The sequence below is a fragment of the Terrapene carolina genome, unplaced genomic scaffold, assembly GCF_002925995.2.
Source record: "Terrapene carolina triunguis isolate 2854851 unplaced genomic scaffold, T_m_triunguis-2.0 Scaffold374, whole genome shotgun sequence".
Classification (NCBI taxonomy): Eukaryota; Metazoa; Chordata; order Testudines; family Emydidae; genus Terrapene; species Terrapene triunguis.
Genome location: NW_020664725.1, coordinates 6,280,484 through 6,296,319, shown reverse-complemented (window position 1 = coordinate 6,296,319; position 15,836 = coordinate 6,280,484). Strand labels below are relative to the sequence as shown.

General features: G+C 51.3%; 1 protein-coding gene across 1 annotated transcript in view; it reads right to left on the bottom strand.

Moving 5' to 3' along the window:
- Nucleotides 1-15,836, bottom strand: part of ST14 (suppression of tumorigenicity 14) — a 46,034-nt gene that overhangs the window by 9,543 nt on the left and 20,655 nt on the right. Inside the window, exons 2-12 of the mRNA XM_024209661.3 lie at nt 14,247-14,406; nt 13,076-13,203; nt 12,485-12,555; nt 10,863-11,023; nt 9,910-9,945; nt 9,026-9,263; nt 6,597-6,736; nt 6,103-6,200; nt 4,701-4,810; nt 2,961-3,091; nt 1,786-1,890 (exon numbers count right to left, since the gene is read on the bottom strand). Coding sequence (XP_024065429.2) covers nt 1,786-1,890; nt 2,961-3,091; nt 4,701-4,810; nt 6,103-6,200; nt 6,597-6,736; nt 9,026-9,263; nt 9,910-9,945; nt 10,863-11,023; nt 12,485-12,555; nt 13,076-13,203; nt 14,247-14,406 — 1,378 coding nt within the window. The remainder of the gene's footprint in view (nt 1-1,785; nt 1,891-2,960; nt 3,092-4,700; nt 4,811-6,102; nt 6,201-6,596; nt 6,737-9,025; nt 9,264-9,909; nt 9,946-10,862; nt 11,024-12,484; nt 12,556-13,075; nt 13,204-14,246; nt 14,407-15,836) is intronic.

Sequence of the window (15,836 nt, the reverse complement as noted above, 5' to 3'; positions counted from 1 at the left end):
ACTGTTTAAGCGTTTGCCCCAGTCCATTCCGGGAAAATCTGGGCAGCTATCCCATCATGCCTCAGCAGGGGACTGAGTGTCCAGCAAACGTGCGCACAGACCGACACCAGAAGCACATGGAGCAATGCACTCTGGGATGCACTGGAAGAGTCAGGAGGAAGCAACCCCAGCCAAAGCCATTACAGAAAGTCAATCGTGTTCCAAGCGAGACAAGACTCAGCTGCCAATGGCTACTGAGAGGGCAGTAAACGTGTTTTGAGCTGACTATGTCACTAACTGGTCACACTCAGTAGCACAGACAGAGCCTGATGCGTTTGTAGGGTGAGGGAACAAAGAAGAACCGGAGAACAGATTTTTCACTCAAAAAGAGCCTGAGATTGAGTACACACCCGGGCAGCCCGAGCACCCACTCATCACCCCAGGGGGGCAGCGAGCACCCATGGGCCAGGAGCACACCACTTTCATCCCAAGGGAGTTGAGTCCTGTCATTTAGTACAACGAGACCTGAGCCAGGGGCTCCAATCTCCTCTCATTGACTCTAGGCCATGGCTAATGACATTATCGGTGGGATTATATATTAATCAGAGAGACAAAAATGAATCCACAAACACAAACACACACTCCCATGCTCTGCCCAGGAAGGAGCTATAAACAGCACTGTAGTGCCCTGAGCATGACAGGTCATGAAATGTAATGAAATGCGTGCAGGTACGCCAGCCCCCTAGGGCATGCAGGGGCCAGGTGGTTGGGACCACAAAGCAGCATCAGCAAGGATTAAACGGCAGAAACAATCTCCTAACAGGCAGTGGTCGGAGGGAGGTTAATGAGTGAAAGTCACCTGGCGTTGGCTCTTTGCAGGGAGATTAACAACAATAAGAATGAAGGCTCACGAACTATAAAGGGATTCCAGACCACTCAACCCGCTGATTGTTCCTTATCTCCACCGGGCTGAAGGTTGGGGGAGGAAACAGTTTCCACTGGGAGCTTGATGCTAGTTGGACGGGGGTTTGACTTTCCTCCATGAAAAGGGGAAGAACAGTCTGTCTCTCAGTCAGATTCAGGTCTCCAGCAAAAAGCCACAGCACCAGAAGGCCTGATCTTTGGAGAGAGACACTCACCCACCCACACCCACACCCACACCCCATGTCCCCAGTGTTCAAGGTTCAGATCAACTCAGTCAGCTGGGTGCTGGGATGAAGGCAGCTGCACCAAGATCCATTTTCACTCCCATTGAATGACAGGAACAGCAGCAGCACCAACACCTTTGCATCAGTTGCTACGCACGTGCAGCGCTGAAGTAGCCCGTGTAGAGCTGTGGTAGAGCCATCACCCAAAAGCTCGGCAGCCCGGCTGCTAGGCTCTGCTGGTGGTGCACTCCACAGATCACGCAGCTGGCAACCGGAGCCACTGAGACAGCGTTGGACTTATAACCCATGTCTAAATTCATCTCCAGCAAGACAGCAACTCTGCAAGCTGCCAGAGGGGATTGCTGGGCCCAGCAATCAAGAAAGGACTTTCCCTACCGAGATCTCTCTCCGTAAAGGGTAATTCTTGTGGCTTAGGATGCACAGGTTCTAAAAGACACCCCAGTCTGGCTAACCTCCAGCCCTGCGGCTGGACTACCAAGAACTGCCTTCAGCCCCCAGCCCTGATGCATTATCCCAATCTGTCCACTTGGGGGAGCCCTGAGCAAGTCAGGAGTTCCCTCCCACTTGCTGACATTCCACAGAGACCTCTCCGTCCCACCACGTGGCCCTGCCTAGAGAATCCAAAGGAAGGACTTACTGCAGGAGCGCTCGTCGCTGGAATCCGTGCAGTCCATCCAGCCGTCGCAGTGCATGACTTTATCAATGCAGCGGCCAGTGTTGCAGGTGAACTTGCCAGGACAGGCTGCAGGCAACAAGGGAGAAAGAGAAAAGGTGCAACATGCATTAGCCTTGCCAATAACCATCAGCTCCTCTTGCATTCAGTTTTCGGCGTGTCCATTTCTCTGAACACACATGCTGCACTGAGGACACAACATCTGGACCAGCGTGGGTGAATGCTCCTGTGTGAGTGGAGTGGATTTTCCAGGGAGAACCCGCTGCTTCCTGCACCGGGATGTTCCTAGACCTGGATGGGCTATTCTGTCCTGTGCTTGCATCTCACCACGTCTGTTTCCACCCACTGGACACTTGGCATGAAGAAGCCAAAATGAGACATTATGTAAGAACAAACTTGAGAGACAAGGTTCAAACGACAGACTGGATCCTGATCCGGACTTCCCCGAAGCACAAGTGTATCTGTACCTCGTGGATTCAGTGAGTCTGATCATCAAGTGCAGGGGACTGGTCTAGAAGACCTCTCGAGCGCCTTTCCAGTCCTACACTTCTATGATTCTATGTCTCCCTCTAGTGCTGGGTCCAGTGACTACAACAATCTGCTACTTATTCCCAGTGAAGAGGAGTTACTCTTTTCACTCAAATACCCTCGATGCCTAAGGCCTTGCAACCTGGGGTGGTCTCATTAAATTCGAGCTAGGATTTCCTTTGGCCCATTTACAGTAACAAAATTCAGATCTGGCTCAGTACTTTCCCAGCATTTGGGGTGGTCCAGTTCAGGTTATTGTTAAAAAAGGGCCAGAACCTTGCATTTGCCTCAGAATTGCACTAGAAAAAAAAAAGGGGATGTGCAAATAGGTACATATAGAATTCCCGGGATTTTATCAGTGAACAACGAATGCATGCCAGCCAGCTTATAGAGCGACTACAGCAATAAGCCAAGCGAGCAGGCGTCCTTCCCAAGATGTGATGGCCCAGCTGGGCTATGCACATCCATCACCACAACTCATTTCATTTCCCACCCAAACCCTCCAGGGGTCAAAGGGCAGACCAATAACCCAGCTGCATCCCTCCTTCCTCAGCAGCTAAGAAAATAAGCCAGTTCCCCTGAAAGTTCACAGCATCTGGATTTCAACTTACGGTCACTGGAATCGTAAGACAGGAACTCTGCCGAGAAGCCAGTGTCTGTGTACGACTGGTCTGAATGGAACCGGACCGTGATTTTGTTGCTGTTACTTGCCACCACAAACTGGGGGCGCTCTCCACAGTACCTGGCGGGAGGGGAGGACAGCACAGATTTAGGAACGGTTACAGTACAGAAGAGAGGGTCCCTCCCTCACCAGTAGAAAAAGGCAATTTCCTCTCTGTGTCTCACATACGTCCATCAGCCTAGGACACCAACAGGGTCTTCTCACTCCCACTCACTCTAAACAAGGGCTGACCCCAGCATGGATTAGCAGGGTGACCATGGCTCCATGCCAGGTGCCAGATTTAGATGCCTCGCCCCGAACTGCAAAGTTGAGACCTGGATTTCAAAGTCAGGGTGCTTAGATTGGTGGCAAGAAGGGGGCTGTTTGATATGGCCCATGCAAGATATAAGGGCCTGCAAAGATCTTGACAACTGTTGGTAGCTGGTGTGCTGAGAGACCACTGCCCCTCATGCTGACCAGCAAGGTCACATTGCTTCCTTGTGCTTCCCCGGCTGCCTGGATCCACCTGTTGTCTCTTGTTTTATACTCAGATTGTAAGCCCCTTGGGGCACTTTGTTGTGTGTGTGTGTACAGCGCCTGGCACAATGGGGTCCTAGTCCCTGGCTGGGACTCCTCAGTGCTACCACAATACAAGTGCTACCAAGGGCTAGCTGTGAAATTTGGGTCCGGATTTAGATTCTGATCTCCCCCACATTTCCAAAAGGGTGGTTAGCCCTAGAGAGCTGACCCAAGCACTCAACAAGATAGCTCACTTCTATTAAAACTTTTTAAACCATGAATTATTTTTGCAGGAGTTGTTACATTGCAAAGCAGCAAGCAGGTGTGGCTTTCAATTCCATTAACAAATTAACGGAAAACTAATGTAACCAAGTTGTCCTTGTAGCGTACATAGCTGATCTTGCTTTCTGCACACTGCACCTTTAAATTTCTATAAGTTTGCCATTGCGTATTCGTTTCAGATGACACACACACCAACCACTCCCCTTCTCCACTTCACTTTTGTGCTTCTCTTTTAGGACATTTACTGAGGTTGAAAGCACAGGGCTGCTCGGTGTGAACAGAAAGAAGAACAGTCCTATTGGATTCCTAACCGGCATCTGACAGTGGTTAGCTTTGTAGACAGCATCTGATGTTGAAATCCAAGTAGAGTAACCCCCAGCTATAGCCACTAGGCCGTGATCCCCAGTGATGGGCAACAAGCCAGATTCTCACAGCAGCAATAGTGTAATCCCACCATTCTCCATGGGACATAGGAACTGCCAGACTGGATCAGACACCTGGTCCATCCAGTCCAGTATCCCATCTCCGACAGCGGCCAATGCCAGGTACTTCAGAGGAAAGTGTGAGATAACCTGCCCCCACGAAGGTCTCACCCTAATCCTCAATAGGTATTGGCTTAAACCCAGAAGCATGAGGTTTTATATCCCTTCCAGAATCTGTTAGCATTTGCTATAGCAGCTCTGGGGATTATTGTAAACGATATAAATGCCCAATCCCATTTGGAATCTTGCTAAATTCTTGGCCTCAATGACCCTGTGGCAGTGAGTTCCACAGCCTAATGACATGTTGTATGAAAAAGTATTTCCTTTGATCAGTTTACTTTGCCACCCTTTGTTTCATCGGTCCCCAGCCTGTGCCTCCGAGTCATGTCACATTGCTCAGCACTTACTTTGTATTGCTGATCTCCACATAATCCTTGGTGCAGGAACCGACCGGGACGCCAGGTTCCAATACGTAGAACAGGTTGAAACGCACCTTCACATTCTTTGTAGGGGGGACCTGAGAGGGGCGAGACAAGAGGCAGCAGAGTCAGTGAGAGGCGAGTGAGAGTGGGGAACTGGTTTCTCTTCCTTCCTCCTTTGGCGATCAGAAAAGGGAGAGAGACACCAATTTAGACGGAAGATGGGTGAGATTTGGGGGGGCAGAAGACGAGTCCATGAGGAAAGGCCAGAGCAGAACAATAATAAAAATCACAAATAATCCTTGGCATTTTCACAGTGCTCTGTGCCTCCCTGCCTCAGCGGGAGGGCATAAGGGACCTCGGGGAACAAGCCAGCCTCTGATGGATGGGGTAGGAAGAAACAGAGTGCTCTGTGCCTCCCTGCCTCATTCTTTTGCCTCTGCAGGTCTTTGAAATTCCTGTTTAAACCAGGGTCCCACCACCAGGCTGCAGGCAGTGGCCCTGGGAGGGAGTGACAGCAGAGCTGGGCCATAAGGGACTCCTCCCCAGGGGAAAGCTAGCCAGCATTTCGTTGGGGAGAAGACACCACACCCCCAAGAAAGTGGAGAGCATCACAAAAGGGGGGGGGGTATGCAGAGCTTTTCAAACCCGATTCACAACAGAGACCGGGCCAGTCAGACAATCTACCACCTGTAGTTTACTCTGGACAGCTCCCATGGGTTGCCAGGCAAGCCGTAGCTTTAGTCCTAGCCGCACAGAGCCAGGTGTTGCTACAGGAGTTACCCATCGCCCAGCTCACCTGGTCAGTTTCAGAGGAAAGACGCGAATGGTCAGGGAAAAGCCTCATGACACCGCTGGAGTCATTCGGAACAAGGACTGACCAAAGCAAGGTAGGGGACATTGACAGAGGGGAGAAACCAACACAGAAATGGACAAATCAAGTCAAGCCAGGGCCCATCATCTCCAGCATCCCATCCCCCATGGTGGCCAGTAGCAGACGCTTCGGAGGAAAGTGCAAGAACCAACTCCAGTGGAATAACCTGCCCACGGCAGAAGTTTCTTCCTACCCCATCCATCAGAGGCTGGCTTGTTCCCCGAGGTCCCTTATGCCCTGTGTAAAGCCGTAGCCAGTGCTATTATTCACATACAATACTGAGGGGGATGAAAGTCAACGGGAGCTAAGCGCCTTTAAAAAAAAAAAAAAAAAAAAAATCTATCCTCACCCCCAAATCCTTCTGGGAATCCTGCTAACCTCTTGGCCTTAGCAATCACCTGCCGAACTCACTGCCATGACTTTAACAATGGGTTAAGCTGACCCCCCAACTGGCCGCCTCCACCTCCCACTTCTATCAATCCTCGCTAGGCAGAAGGGTCCGGCCCGTGCTCTCACCTCTATGTTCCAGACACAATCCATGTTGGGTGGATAGTGGGCTGGGTAGTAAGGGGTGTTGAAGTTTCCACTTTCTCCTTTCAAAGTCTCGCTGCAGGCTAGAAGACAAGCAGGAAAAGGAAATCAAGATGCCAGGGCTTCCAAAAGCAGTGATCGGCTATTACCCGAGGCAGGAACACACACAGGCAGAGCAGCCTTTAACGAGGTGAAGCCAATCTCTGGAGATACCGGCTCCACACTAAGGCGTGGATAGAACCCAGGAGACCAATTAGGTGGTCTTCCCAGCTAATCCAACAAAATTCCTTCCCCCTTCTCCTTAGGGGGCATCATTAAAGAAGCCAAGTGCACTGTGGGTAAGACCAGAGCTTCTGAGAGCCAGGAAGAGACCTGCTTCTAAGGGACTCCTGTGCAATTGGCAGCATCATCACAAGCACCTGGCTTCTCCCTTCCCCACCTCCACGAGAGAGGGGGGCTTTCCCGAGCCCCCTACTTACTTGGAGCCTTTGGGAGCTGGAAGAACTCCGCCTTGAAGCCAGGGTTCCGCCCCTCAGCGTTGGTGATCAGCATGACCAGCATGACGTTCTGGGAGGACAGGAAGGTCAGGTTGTAGGACGGAGGGTAACTGCCGCACAGCCTGGAAGGAAGGAAGCACAGAGAGCGCCACACGATGGAACGGAGCAGAGACAGGAGCTCAGTTGCCACGTTATGCCCTCTTCACTGCTTGGCATTCCCCTTCCCCACCACGTAGAGTCCCTACCCCGCCCCAGAAAAGATAATCCCAGATTTAAAGGGACACTATCAGCTCAATCATATAATAATATCCAGTTTGCATTAGACCTCACAGTGCTTTACAAAAGGAGGGCCAGATCATAATCCCCACTTGACAGCTGGGGAAACTGAGGCACAGAGCAGGGGGAGGGGGAATGACTTGCCCAAGGTCACCTAGCTGGCCAGTAGCAGAGCCAGGAAGAGAACTCAGGTCTCGAGTCTCTGTCCACTAGGCCATGCTGCCTCCATGTATTACAGTGGTTCCTGAGCTATGGGACCCTGTTACTAGGGGCTGCAGAGTGGTCTCTTCCTCCTGGTTGCTAAACTGCTTGACAAGAAATGAAAGACTTTTTTTGTGAGCAATTGTCTCATAGACTCATAGACTCGTATGTGGTCAGGAATAGGCAGCATGGCATCTATTATGTGCGTGACACTGGGAGCAGGTTTCCCAGCCGCGAAGAAGAGCTCCGTGGAAGCCTGAAAGCTTGTCTCTCCCACCAACCAAAGTTGGTCCGATAAAAGCTATTACCTCCCCCACCTTGTCTCTCTAATACCCTGGGACCAACAAGGCTAGACCAACACTGCATAGATTGCTGCAATGCAAATACAGTGCCCAGCCCGGAGACCCAAATCACAGGCCAGGACCCCACTGTGCCAGGGCTATACAAACAAAACGAAAGCCCTGTCCTGAGAAACTTGCAATCTAAGTGGGTTTTCTTTCGGTTCAACTTTTTCATAGTTTGCGCCACATCTCGAGAGTCGTCGTCCCCCCCAGTTGTTTTAAGTGAACATTTCTTTGCCTGGGCTGCCAATACATTAAGGTTATTAAAAGGGATTGTTTTGTAAATCCAGACGACTGTCCATTCGCTGCGTTACCCTCCTCGTGGACAAAGACAAATCAGTGAGGGCAGTTTCCCTTGCAGAGGCTCACGGCGATAATATTCAGGTCGGCTAACTCTGCCATGAGAAACCTCGGCAGGCGAAAAAACAAACTGCTTCCATTGGAATATGCATTAAAAAGGACTATTTCGATCGGCTTGGGACCATCTCTTTGTTCCGTGTTCGTACAGTGCCTGCCGTGACCGGGGCTCCTAAGTGCCTCCACAATAAGTGAATTATTAATTATATATTAATTATCTTAGTCCGCCCAGGAAGGAGGTTTCAAATGACCTATTTATTCAAGAGCTCTCTCCCCATCTCGGTTTTCTCCTTGCAATCCCTCTGCTCACACCCCCTGCTGCTCTCGTGCGGGTCTTGCATTTATTCATTCTTGCTCTGTTCAGTTAGTATTCGGTCTGACCCCAACAGCCGGTTAAGTCTGGAGTTCAGCGTCACCCCACTGATTTATCGGATTACTTCTGTTGTGACGGCAGCCCCATTGTGCTGGGTGCCGCATAGACACACAGGAAGACAGTCCTTGCCCTAAAGGGCTTGATTCCTACTCACTTTCCTTCAGAGGCTAATTCCACAGTCTAGCAGCTCTGGCTGTCTCATAGATTTTAAGGTCAGAAGGGACCATTATGTTCATCTAGTCTGTCCTCCTGCACAACGCAGGCCACAGAATCTCACTCACCCACTCCTGTAACAAACTCCTAACCTATGCCTGAGTTATTGAAGTCCTCAAATTGTGGTTTAAAGACCTCAAGGTGCAGAGAATCCTCCAGCAAGTGACCCGTGCCCCACGCTGCAGAGGAAGGCGAAAAACCTCCAGGGCCTCTGCCAATCTGCCCTGGAGGAAAATTCCTTCCTGACCCCAAATATGGCCATCAGCTAAACCCCGAGCATGTAGGCAAGACTCACCAGCCAGCACCCAGGAAAGAATTCTCTGTAGTAACGCAGATCCCACCCCATCTAACATCCCATCACAGACCATTGGGCATATTTACCTGCTAATAATCAAAGATCAATTAATTGCCAAAATTAGGCTCTCCCATCATACCATCCCTTGTCGGACAATTCCCTTGTTATTCGGCGCAAGAGTCCTGTGGCGCAGCATAATCCATTACCCCTAACTATACCCCTTGCTCTGCCCGGGACAACTCCTCTCACTCCTTGGTGTTTGACGCCCTTCAGAAGCCTGTGCACGGGCCCCACTTTCTTCCCCCCACCCTCCGAATCTCCCCACGGAAGGAGGTAGCCCAGAAAAGTCACTCACATCACAAGGGTGTGGGGTTCCACGGGGCTCAGGGAGTTGTAGACCTTGATGAAGTCGCTCCCTTCGTGGCAGGGCTCCACGTCGAAGGTCTTGAAGGTCAGGCTGATGACGGAGTCAGCGTCGGCCCTCAGGACCCACGTGCAACGAGCATTGTTCGGGTACGGGCTGTTGGGAAAGCCCGGGGTAGTGAAGCTGGTGATCTCGCCTTCCTTGGCGTGTAGGGCAAAATTGCAGCTATCTGCCGAGAGGAGGGCAGGGGAGAAGGTCTGGATGTCAGTAAAGGCATCACAGACGGGAAAGCAGATAGACGTCGCAAACAGGTAGTTCTTGGTTTAAACCGCAAGAGATGAAAAGCACCGAGGTCCAACACCACCGCTCTATCTGGCCCCCAGTAATCCCAAGGTGTGGGCTAAGAGGCCAGGAAGCTCCGATGACTTGGTTTTCTGCGTGTAGCTTTAAATTTTTAAAAGCTCTCCCTGCATGCAGAGTCCAACAGGGGATTTAGTCTTTAGTCTCTCTGCAGACTGTTACAGAGGAGACACACACACTGTGCTCTCTCAGGGAGACCAGATCTTTGTTCTTTCTTGTTATGGTTTTCCTTTAGCTAAAAAGGAAAGTTGCACTATCTATGGAAAAACCTGCCTCTTGGGAGAGGCCCACCTAATCCTACTAGAGGATCCCGAAGTCAGACCCAGTGAGGGGTCACGTATTTGGAATCATGAGCATCCCTAGGCTTCTCCTGGCCGCAAATGAAAACCCTCCCAGCAAATCCAAGCGTTTCCTAGAGCTCAACCCAGGGGGCTCCTAGTGGAAAAGAGGAATCAGTCCCACCCTCCAATTCAGGGGCAATATTTGCTGGCAAGAACAGTAAGAGTTGCACTTACTGTCTCCTGGTGACTGCATTATACTGGAATCAGCAGCTACAAGAGAAAAAACACATCACTGCTGAGATGTTAGGCAGGGAGCACCCAGCCAGACTGCATTTGACGGGGGGGAAGAGCATCTTCCCTGACAGTGAGACCTGGGGAAGCTGGTCCTCTGCCCCCAAAACAAGCAGAGCTCTGGCGTAGGTGCCTTCGATCGTAGGGGAGAGGGCTCAGGTCCGGAGGCTTCAGAATCCAAGCAAACAAGCCACAGTACAGAGTTCTCTTATGATCTCGTCCTGGAGGGAGGACTCCAGCTCTCTCCAGAAGCAGCAGGGAGAGCGCCGGGGCTTCCCCATGACACCACCTGCTTCCAGCTCCCATGCTTAAGAGTCACCGTTCCTCACTAGCTGCCTCGGGTTGGGGAATCTTCCTTTCTCTCCAGCCAGCCTGTCCTGGTTCCCAGCCCCGTCGCCCCCATCAGAGGGGGGGATGAGCTCTCACGAGCCAAAAAAAATATAAAATCCCACTCCCTGGCTTGACCCTGACCCCAAAATGTCCCTTAGCGCTGCTACTGCTGCTTCCCCTGCACCATACCTAGAGCACGTCACCTGTCCCAGGCATCCAGTGCTTGTCAAATTAGCACTTTTCCCTTTTGTAGAGCCTTCCCTCCAAGGACTCTCAAGCCATTTCCAGTCATTAACCTTCACAGCCTGGGCAAAGTAAGCAAACGTCATCCCCATTGTACAGACAGGGAAACTGAGGCACGGAGCCGTTAAGAGATCTACCCACACCCAGCGAGCTAGTGGCAAAGCTAAGACTAGGATGGCTTGCAGGCCTCCAAGCACAGGTCTATTCTGCCTCCCAAAGAAACCCCTGCAGAGTTAGAATCACCAGGGCCATCAGGCAGTTCCCTCCCACCTGACCCAGAGCCCAACGAGGAAGAAGAGAAGGGGAACGAAGCTAGGACTCACGAAAAGCAACGATCGACTTGACTTGCAGCACGGGGTTCCGTGACTTGTACTCCACCGTTTGGATCAGACTCTGCTTGTCAGCCATGGCCTTGTCGAGCGCCTCGGCCCTGTATGCCGGGACGATGAACTTTGACCAGTAATAGGCAACCACGCTGCCTTCACTGCAGGGGAAAAGGGAGGCAAGTTACTGACAGCGTGCAAACGCCGGGGGGAGGAGGAGGAGACGGGATCCGGGGACTCAGACTCTCAGACTTTAACGTCTGCAGGGACCATCATGATCATCTAGTCTGACCCTCCTGCACGTTGCAGGCCACAGAACCTCCCCCACCCACTCCTGTAATAGACCCCTAACCTCCGGCTGAGTTACTCACGTCCTCAAAACAAGTTACAGAGAATCCACCATTGACACTGGTTTAAACAAGCAAGGGACCCGTGCCCCACGCTGCAGAGGAAGGTGAAAAAGCCCCAGGGTCTCTGACAATCTGACCCACAGGGAAATTCCTTCCCGACCCCAAATACAGCAAATCAGTTAGACACCGAGCATGTGGGCAAACCCCACCAGCCAAACACCTGGGAAAGAATTCTCTGTAGTAACTCAGAGCCTCCCCATCTAGTGTCCCATCACCAGCCACTGGAGTTATTTGCTGGTAGCAGTCGCAGATCGGCTCCCCGCCACCGTAGGCAGTCCCATCATCCCAGCCCTTCCATAAACTTATCAAGCTCAGTCTTGAAGTCAGTTCAGTTTTTTGCCCCCACTGCTCCCCTGGGGAGGCTGCTCCAGAACTTCGCTCCTCTGATGGTTAGAAACCTTCACCTAATTTCAAGCCTAAACCTGTTGATGGCCAGTTTATATCTGTTTGTTCTTGTGTCCACATTGGCACTTAATTTAAATAACTCCTCTCTCTCCCTTGTATATATCCCTCTGATGTATTTACAGAGAGCAAGCATATCTCCCCTCAGCCTTCTATTGGCTAGGCTAAACAAGCCAAGCTCTGAGTCTCTTCTCACAAGGTAGGGTCTCCATTCCTCGGATCATCCGAGACGTCCTCCTCTGCACCCATTCCACTCTGAATTCAAGGCCCAGGAGCGGTGAAGGCTGCAGGGAATGAGTGCACTCTGCTCTCACCCGAAATCCCCTGGCTCAGCCTGATTCTGAGGGCTCTTGGGGCAGAAGGGGAGCTCAACAAACTGGCTGAATATGGCCTTGCCAGGGGCTCTGTTCACAGAAGGGCCCTGCCAGACTGAATCACCCACAGAGAGTCTATCCCTTAATACCACGATGAGGCCCCTGGCAGACCAACGTCACTTCATTTCAGTCTGGTGCCGCACCGTTCCGTTCCCTGGGGGCTGCTCCCATTCAGAAGCAGCATGTTACAAAGACGACTCATTGCATTGGGTCCGTCTTATTCTCTTAATCTAAAATAAAAGGGAGCCCGACTGGGGAGCTCACAGCTGCTCCCTGGGCATGGGGGAAAACCAAGAGGTATTGCTGAAGTGAGGTGGCTCTGTCCCATGGTACCCCAGGAAAGGTGAGTTTTTACCTCCCTCTAATTTCCGGGATGTACCAGCTCCCTGCCCCCACGTATGGGCTCAGGATGCAACTGTAGGGACGCAGCACCCACCTGAATGCAGTTATTACTGTCTTCTTGTGATAAGGGCCAATGCCTCGGTTATTTTTATAGATCTCCTCGATCTAAAATTTAAAAAAAAGGTAAGAGAAACACATTAAATATACAGAAAAGCACCTAAACAAAATCAGGAGAAAATCAATTCCCAGCAAAACTGGGTGTAAAAAAAACAAAGAAAAAAAAAAAAAAAAAAAAAAAACCAACAACCCCTAACATCACAGCCAAAGTTTGCAAGCCGGGGAACCTAAGGCAGGCTCCCGAGTCCATATTTAGGCACCTACAAAGTCATGGGAGGACAACTTCAGTATCATTCGTGAGGTGCTCAGATACTTCAGCGATTGGAGGCAGCGGAAGGTGTGTTGGCATCCTAGAAATACCTCCACAGCTGGATCTGTGACCCTTTCCACAGCACTGAGCTCGGCCCACTGAGCTCAGGTGGACATACAGAAGGCCGGTACTGCAGCCAGGGGGAGGCGTCAGGGCAGAAAGTGCCAAGTGGACTGCCGTGCAGAATCCCAACACCCATGACAAGCTCTGGGCTGAGCGGAGAGCTCCCACGCGGGGAGGAGTCAGCGAGTCCCTTACCGTGTGCTGCACCTTCTTGGAGAGCATGGCAAACTCGGTGGAGTTGGAGTTCTCGTAGGCGTCAATGAAGTTCATATTCACAATCACTAGGTGGCCATTGTAAACCTTCTGGACAGGGGCTCTCCGGTCTGGAAAACGCCATTGCAGAAAGAGAAAGGATCTCAGTGCAGCGATCAGAGCAAGAGAGCCTGAGCAAGGCGGGGAACTTGGCTTACAAAGGGCAGGGGCAGAGCTGGGAAGAGAACCCAGGAGTCCTGGCTTCCTACTCTAACCACTGGAAAACATAGACAGACCCCGGTTGTCAGCAGGCGGGACTGAACCTGGGACCTCTGGAGCTTAGTACCTGACCCACACACTCCCTAGCTGAGGAAGCACGTCCCGAGCTTCAGAGACTTCCCAGTGGAAATCCCAGACGAGCCCCCAGTTGTCAGTGGGTGGGATTGAACCTGGGACCTCTGGAGCTTAGTGCATGAGCCTCTACTGCATGAGTTAAAAGCCAACTGGCTCTTAGCTAAGGCTGTAGCAGACTCATTAACTCTCTCTAAGTGGTCTCGGTGCGACTAGATGGGACAGAACAACTCACCTAGGAGGTGTGTGGGTTATACTACCACATATAGAGCTATAGAGTTGAAGGCCAGAAGGAACCACCAGATCATCTAGTCTGACCTCAGGCGACTTGCCACCCCCCCGCCACCGAAATCAGATCAAGTCTTGCTGGCCGGAGGAGACTCAACTGCTGTGTGGCAAAGGCAGGGAACAGGAGGGACTGGGATGCTTAAGTGCCAGAGGCCCCCCGCAATGGCCGCCCCACTTTCACCTCAGGAGTCGGTCAGCAAGGGGGGTACCCCAGCCAGGACGGGCTGCTGCAGCTGCCCCCCAAGGTAGTGCCATTGAGCCACATAAGCCACACTAAGCAGAGAGACGGCCGCCAGCTTTTACATGGCACTTCAATTGCAAGCTCTGCAGAGCAGGGACTGAATCTTACTTTGGTGTTTGTGCAGAGACAATACAATGGGGCCCGTGGACCCAAAAAAGCAGCAGCGTTCATCTGTGGGCAGCTCATTCGCGGGAATTAAAGCCCTCTGATCCGGAGGGGTCAGGTGCCATGGGCGAGCCCACCCTAGCCGCCCAGTCTAGCTGCCATGTCCAGGCAGGGAAGCGCCACACTCACATTTGAAGTGCCACACCAGGAGGCCGACAATGAGGGAGACGAGCAAGACGACGAGCAGCACAGTAGTCACCACCACCCATCGCTTCGGGCCGCGCTTCTCCACCTTCTTGGCATTCATGGTGGGGAGGAACTCCACCCCCTCCTCCAGGCCGTTCATGTCCTAGGAAGAGGAGTAGGGGACACAGGGTTAGAAAGCTTACTGCTACAAGCACACCACGCCCTGGTGCCAGGGCTTCTCGGTGCAGAGGGACAGGACTGGAACTCTAGAGACGTGGGTTCTAGTCCTGCTTCCCCTCATATGGAAGGAAGTGGGACTAGTGGTAATCACAGGGAACTAGGATGAACATGAAGCACAAAGACCCTGTCTTCGGATTTATTTATTAACCAAAGTCTTTATTCAGGAAGTTTGAACGGGTTGACAATTCTAGCCACATAAAGATCAGACAATACAATAATCATTACAACAGCGAGCTTCTGTGTAGAGAAATATTATGCAGTAATCTAAATCATTGGACCTCTCTATGTAATGGAGCGTTACCAATAATCCTGTTCTCTTTTTACTAATGACCCCTGGGCGGTGCCATAGCCGTCATAGGAAGTGCTCCCTCGCCGCTGATCAGGGTTAAAATAACCCCCCTCTCCCAGCTCAGCCCCCATCCCACCCCAGAGCTCGTCATCAGTGCTGGTAACCTGCACTTGGCACCTTCGCCCCAAGATCCTCCATCTCGCTGTAGTAACGGGCTCCAGTGCCACCCCTGAGGAGAGTTAAATAACTCCCTGCACGATAATTCAACACGTCATTACAGAGAAACTCACGGTAGGGCAAACATCCAAGTGATCCTTGAATCACAGACACCGCAGTTGTTGGCCAATGAACACACAGACACACACATGACTGGGTCCCAAGGTACAGGCCTACCCAATGAGATCAGCTCTGCCAGAAGACTGAGCAAGTCAATAGTCCACCTAGCAGATGGCCCTGGTACACATATGCAAATCACGACATTATAACCTTATGAGAACTGTCGTCAAGCTGATGAAACCAACAGGAAGTTACTCAAATCAATTCTGCAACATGCATGCACCACACGCAGCCGGGTGCGTATTGCAACACACACCAAACTAAATAACTTGCAAAACTTTCCTGGGAACAGGAAAGTCAAGATGCTTCTGCAACCCGAATTCAAGCAGCTCCTGAATTCACAAAAGGTAAGTCGATCCAATTAAAGGAAATCAAAAGTGAAAACAGACCAAGTGTGTGAACACGCCAGTCAGGAGCTGTGACTGCTTAAAGAGAGGAGACCAGGGGGGCGTATGGAAGGAAGTGAGACTAGTGGTTATCATAGGGAACTAGGATGTAGGATTCCGTCTCCAGCTTGCTTAGTGACTTTAGCAAGTTACTTAAACTCACCCGGAAATGGGATCATTACAAGAGCGTTGTGAGGTTTAGAGAGAGAGGTTTGTAAAGTGCTTTGAAATTCTCGGTTGAAAGAGGCTACTGACATGCAAAATGTACTAGGTTCAGAGAGAAGCTCATGCCATTAGTTTCAGTAGCAAAAAACCAAGAACTCTCATGTGGGACACTGAGAG